The 3,583-nt window shown below is 17.4% G+C and overlaps 1 protein-coding gene across 1 annotated transcript; it reads right to left on the bottom strand.

Moving 5' to 3' along the window:
- Positions 1-1,140: 1,140 nt before the first annotated feature.
- PGAL8A_00243600 (CPW-WPC family protein, putative) lies at positions 1,141-2,529 on the bottom strand (the record flags this gene model as incomplete). The annotated part of the gene is made up of 1 exon (XM_028671172.1): positions 1,141-2,529. The coding sequence occupies one exon, from the start codon at positions 2,527-2,529 to the stop codon at positions 1,141-1,143; it is 1,389 nt and encodes a 462-aa protein (XP_028527851.1).
- Positions 2,530-3,583: the final 1,054 nt, after the last annotated feature.

The following is a 3,583-nucleotide window of genomic DNA, read 5'->3' as shown; positions in this document are numbered from 1 at the left end:
ACAAAAAAAAAAAAAAAAAAACAACAAATATATATACATCTAGAATTAAATAAAACAAATTAATATTCAAATAATTAAATAACCGTTAATAATAGTAATTTTTTTTTTTTTTTTTTTTTACACTTTTTTCATTAAATTTCAATGAAAAAGTTTTGTGCAATAAATCTATTAATAAAAATAAATAATTTCTAATGAAGAAAAACAGACTTCCTGATTTTACAGTTCTATAATGAAAAAAAAAAAAAAAAAAAAAATATATATATATATAGAAAAGAATTAATAATAGTCCTTACATAAATACACATATATATATAATTGAAATAAAACAAAAAATAAAATAAAATAAAAATGAAAAAGGGAATAGAAAAAAAAAAATTTCTATAGTATATTTACATAACTATTTTCATATTTATAGCTTTTCAAAAGTTATAAAAGAGGAAAAAATATATAGTAATATAAGAAAAAATTTCAATATTATATATTTCTAATTTTTTAACAAAATCTTTCTCATGTTTTTCTCAATTTTTAAATATGTTTTAAGGTGATAAAATATCTCCTTATAAATGTCATTTTTGCTTGTTGCAAAAAAAATATATTTATTATAGTGAATGAATAGTTTGATAAAAATAAGTTTTATTTTATTTCTTTTATTTTTCTTTTTTTTTAACGAGAAATTTTCCATTTTTAATTGTAAATTTTTATTTTATAATAAGATAATGTATCTGACTCTACATAATATATATATAAGTTTTATTATATATTTTATAAGTTATAAAATTAAGGTTACTTTTAGATAGTTGCAAATACAGGAAAATTAGAAGTGTTCTAGAATAGTTAATCTTAATTTTTAAATACTTTTCAATTAACATTTAATTATAAATATAATCCAATTTAATATTGTAATAAAAACAAATTTACATTTTATTAGCAAGAATATTTTTAAAAAAATTAGCATATTAATAATATTAAAAATAAACCCAATCAAAATATTATCATATTTTAATATATTTTCAGAAAAATATTTTCCATAAATTTTTTTGTTTTTAAAAAATTTTTTTATTTTATTCTGTTGTAACTTTTTATTCTTAATCCTATTTTTAATTTTTTTTTTTTTTTTTTTTTTTTTTTTTTCTTTTTTCATTATATCATAATATCAAAAAAACTAGAATTTTTTCTATCTTCAATTGTGTATTTTTTTTTTTCATAAATTTTCCCTTCTTGTGTTATTGGACCGTTTATTTCATTCGGAAAATTATCTTGATTGTTTATTTTATGTTCTGTTGGATCAAAAGAATTTTTTTTTTTTTCATCAATACATGGCCAAGGAGCATTGCAATTTGAAGCTACTTCTCTTTTTATATATTCGTTCGAATTATTTGTTAAGAAAATATTATTACATTTTCCTTTATATAAAGAAGGAGATTTGCATATATATTGTTCTTTTTGATTTTTTAGATATTCTTTTTCCCAATTTTCAGGGCATTCAAAATTCCAATCCATTTCACAAAAATTTTTTTTTTTACAAGGCCAATTTACTGAGCATTCTTTTTCAAAAAATTGTTTATCTTTAGTTGTTAAATTTTCAATAGATAACTTTTTTTTATTGCATAAATCAAATGTATGTGGAGCCAAGCAGTATCCTTTTTCTGCTAGCCAATTCATTGGGCAATCCTGTTCATAATTTTTTTCACAGGAATTTGAACACAAAAATCTTGTTTTACATTTTTCTTCAAAACTTTTTTTCATTGATATTGTAAAATATTTAAAGTTTTTTTTTCCTTTACAAATTCCTCGATAGTTTTGTGTTGGAATACATTCATATAAATTTATTTCATTCCAATCTTTTGGACAGTTTGAAAGAAATTGTTCAGAAGAGCATTCTTTATAACAAGGCCAATAAGCCTCACATGAAATACTCCAGTTTTCTTTTTCTTCATCAGACATATGTGTAAATTTAATATTATTACTATTACACATACCTCTATAAACAGTAATATCTGCCTTACAACTATTATCATCTTGTACTAAAAAACCTTCTGGACATGGATTATTATAATCTTTTTTTCCATCTTCACATGTATCTTTTGATATTGTTTTACATGGCCATTCAACATTACAACTGGATTCAAAATTCATTTTATCATTTTCTGTAAAATTTTCAAATGATTGATTTGTTATGCAAAATCCATTATATTCAGAATCAGCTACACATGTAATTTTTCCATTCTCAGTAGTATTTTTTGTCCAATATTTTGGACAAGATAATGTATAATCTTTTATACATTTTCCTAATTTTGTTAATTTTTTATTTTCTTCTTCATGAGCTTTTTTTATTATTTTAATTTCACTTTTGTTGATTTCCTCTTCACTTATTTTTGGTGAATGTTTGACAACATTTTTTAAAAGTCCATTTGAACTTAATGAACTTTCAACTTTTTTATTTTCATTTTGATTGAAAGGAATACAAAAAATAGTATTAATAATTCCAATTAATGCTATAATTATCATAAAAAAATTATGTCTACTCATTTTAAAAAAAAAAAAAAAGTAACAAAAAATAAAAAAAAAATTAATAAAAGAGAAGTATATAATAATTATTTTAAAAATAATCGTTACTGTAAGACAACAGTTGTACATTTACATGTATAGAAGTTATTTCATTAGTACAATTGTAAAAAAAAAAAAAAAAAAATAAATGAATTAATAATAATCAAATTATATATATATATATATATATAATTTTATAAATTTCATAACAAAAAAAGAACAAGCATAAAAACAAAAACAAAGACAAAGGCAAAAGCTAAAATAAAAATAAAAATAGTTAGATTAAACTTTGTAATTTAAAATTTTATCTTATTTTAAAACTTATGAATTATTTAATTATAAATGGGATTCCTTGTTTTTTTTTTTTTTTTTTTTTAATTATTAAAAATAAAGTATTCTCATTTATAAATTTTTTAAACTTTCCTTACATGATGTAAATACAAAATAAAAAAAAAAAAAAAATTTATAAAAATTTATAAAAATTTTAATTCTATAACCTCTGTCTAATATAAGTCATTTTCATAAAAATGAAAATTATATAATTTATATTATTTATATAAAAGGATTTATAAGATTATTTTATTCTTTTTTTTTACTGAATATTTCTGCTTATCTTTTTTTAAAAAAATTTTAAAAATTATATTTACCTAAAAGTATAAATAGGTTTAAATTAATTGTACTTTATTTTATTTTCTTATTCATTATTATATTTATTTTTTTAATTATCATATAATTGTTTGTAGAGAAAAAAATATATTTTTAATTGCTTATTTAGGATTAATGTCTAAATTTTTCAAAAAAAAAAAAAAAAAATATAATAAAAACAAAAATAAAACAAAATATAACAAAAAATTTATTAAAAAAGGTACAAGAAATATATATATATTTTAATTATTTATCTTTAAATACTCATCAAATGAATTACATTTTAAATAATAAAAATGTGTAGCATTAATATATATATATATATATATATATATATATATATATATATATATATATATATATATATATATATATATATATATATATATTT

The sequence above is a fragment of the Plasmodium gallinaceum genome (assembly GCF_900005855.1).
Source record: "Plasmodium gallinaceum strain 8A genome assembly, contig: PGAL8A_v1_76, whole genome shotgun sequence".
NCBI lineage: Eukaryota > Apicomplexa > Aconoidasida > Haemosporida > Plasmodiidae > Plasmodium > Plasmodium gallinaceum.
Note: the sequence above shows the minus strand (reverse complement) of the source record. Positions and strands in the feature narration are given on the sequence as shown.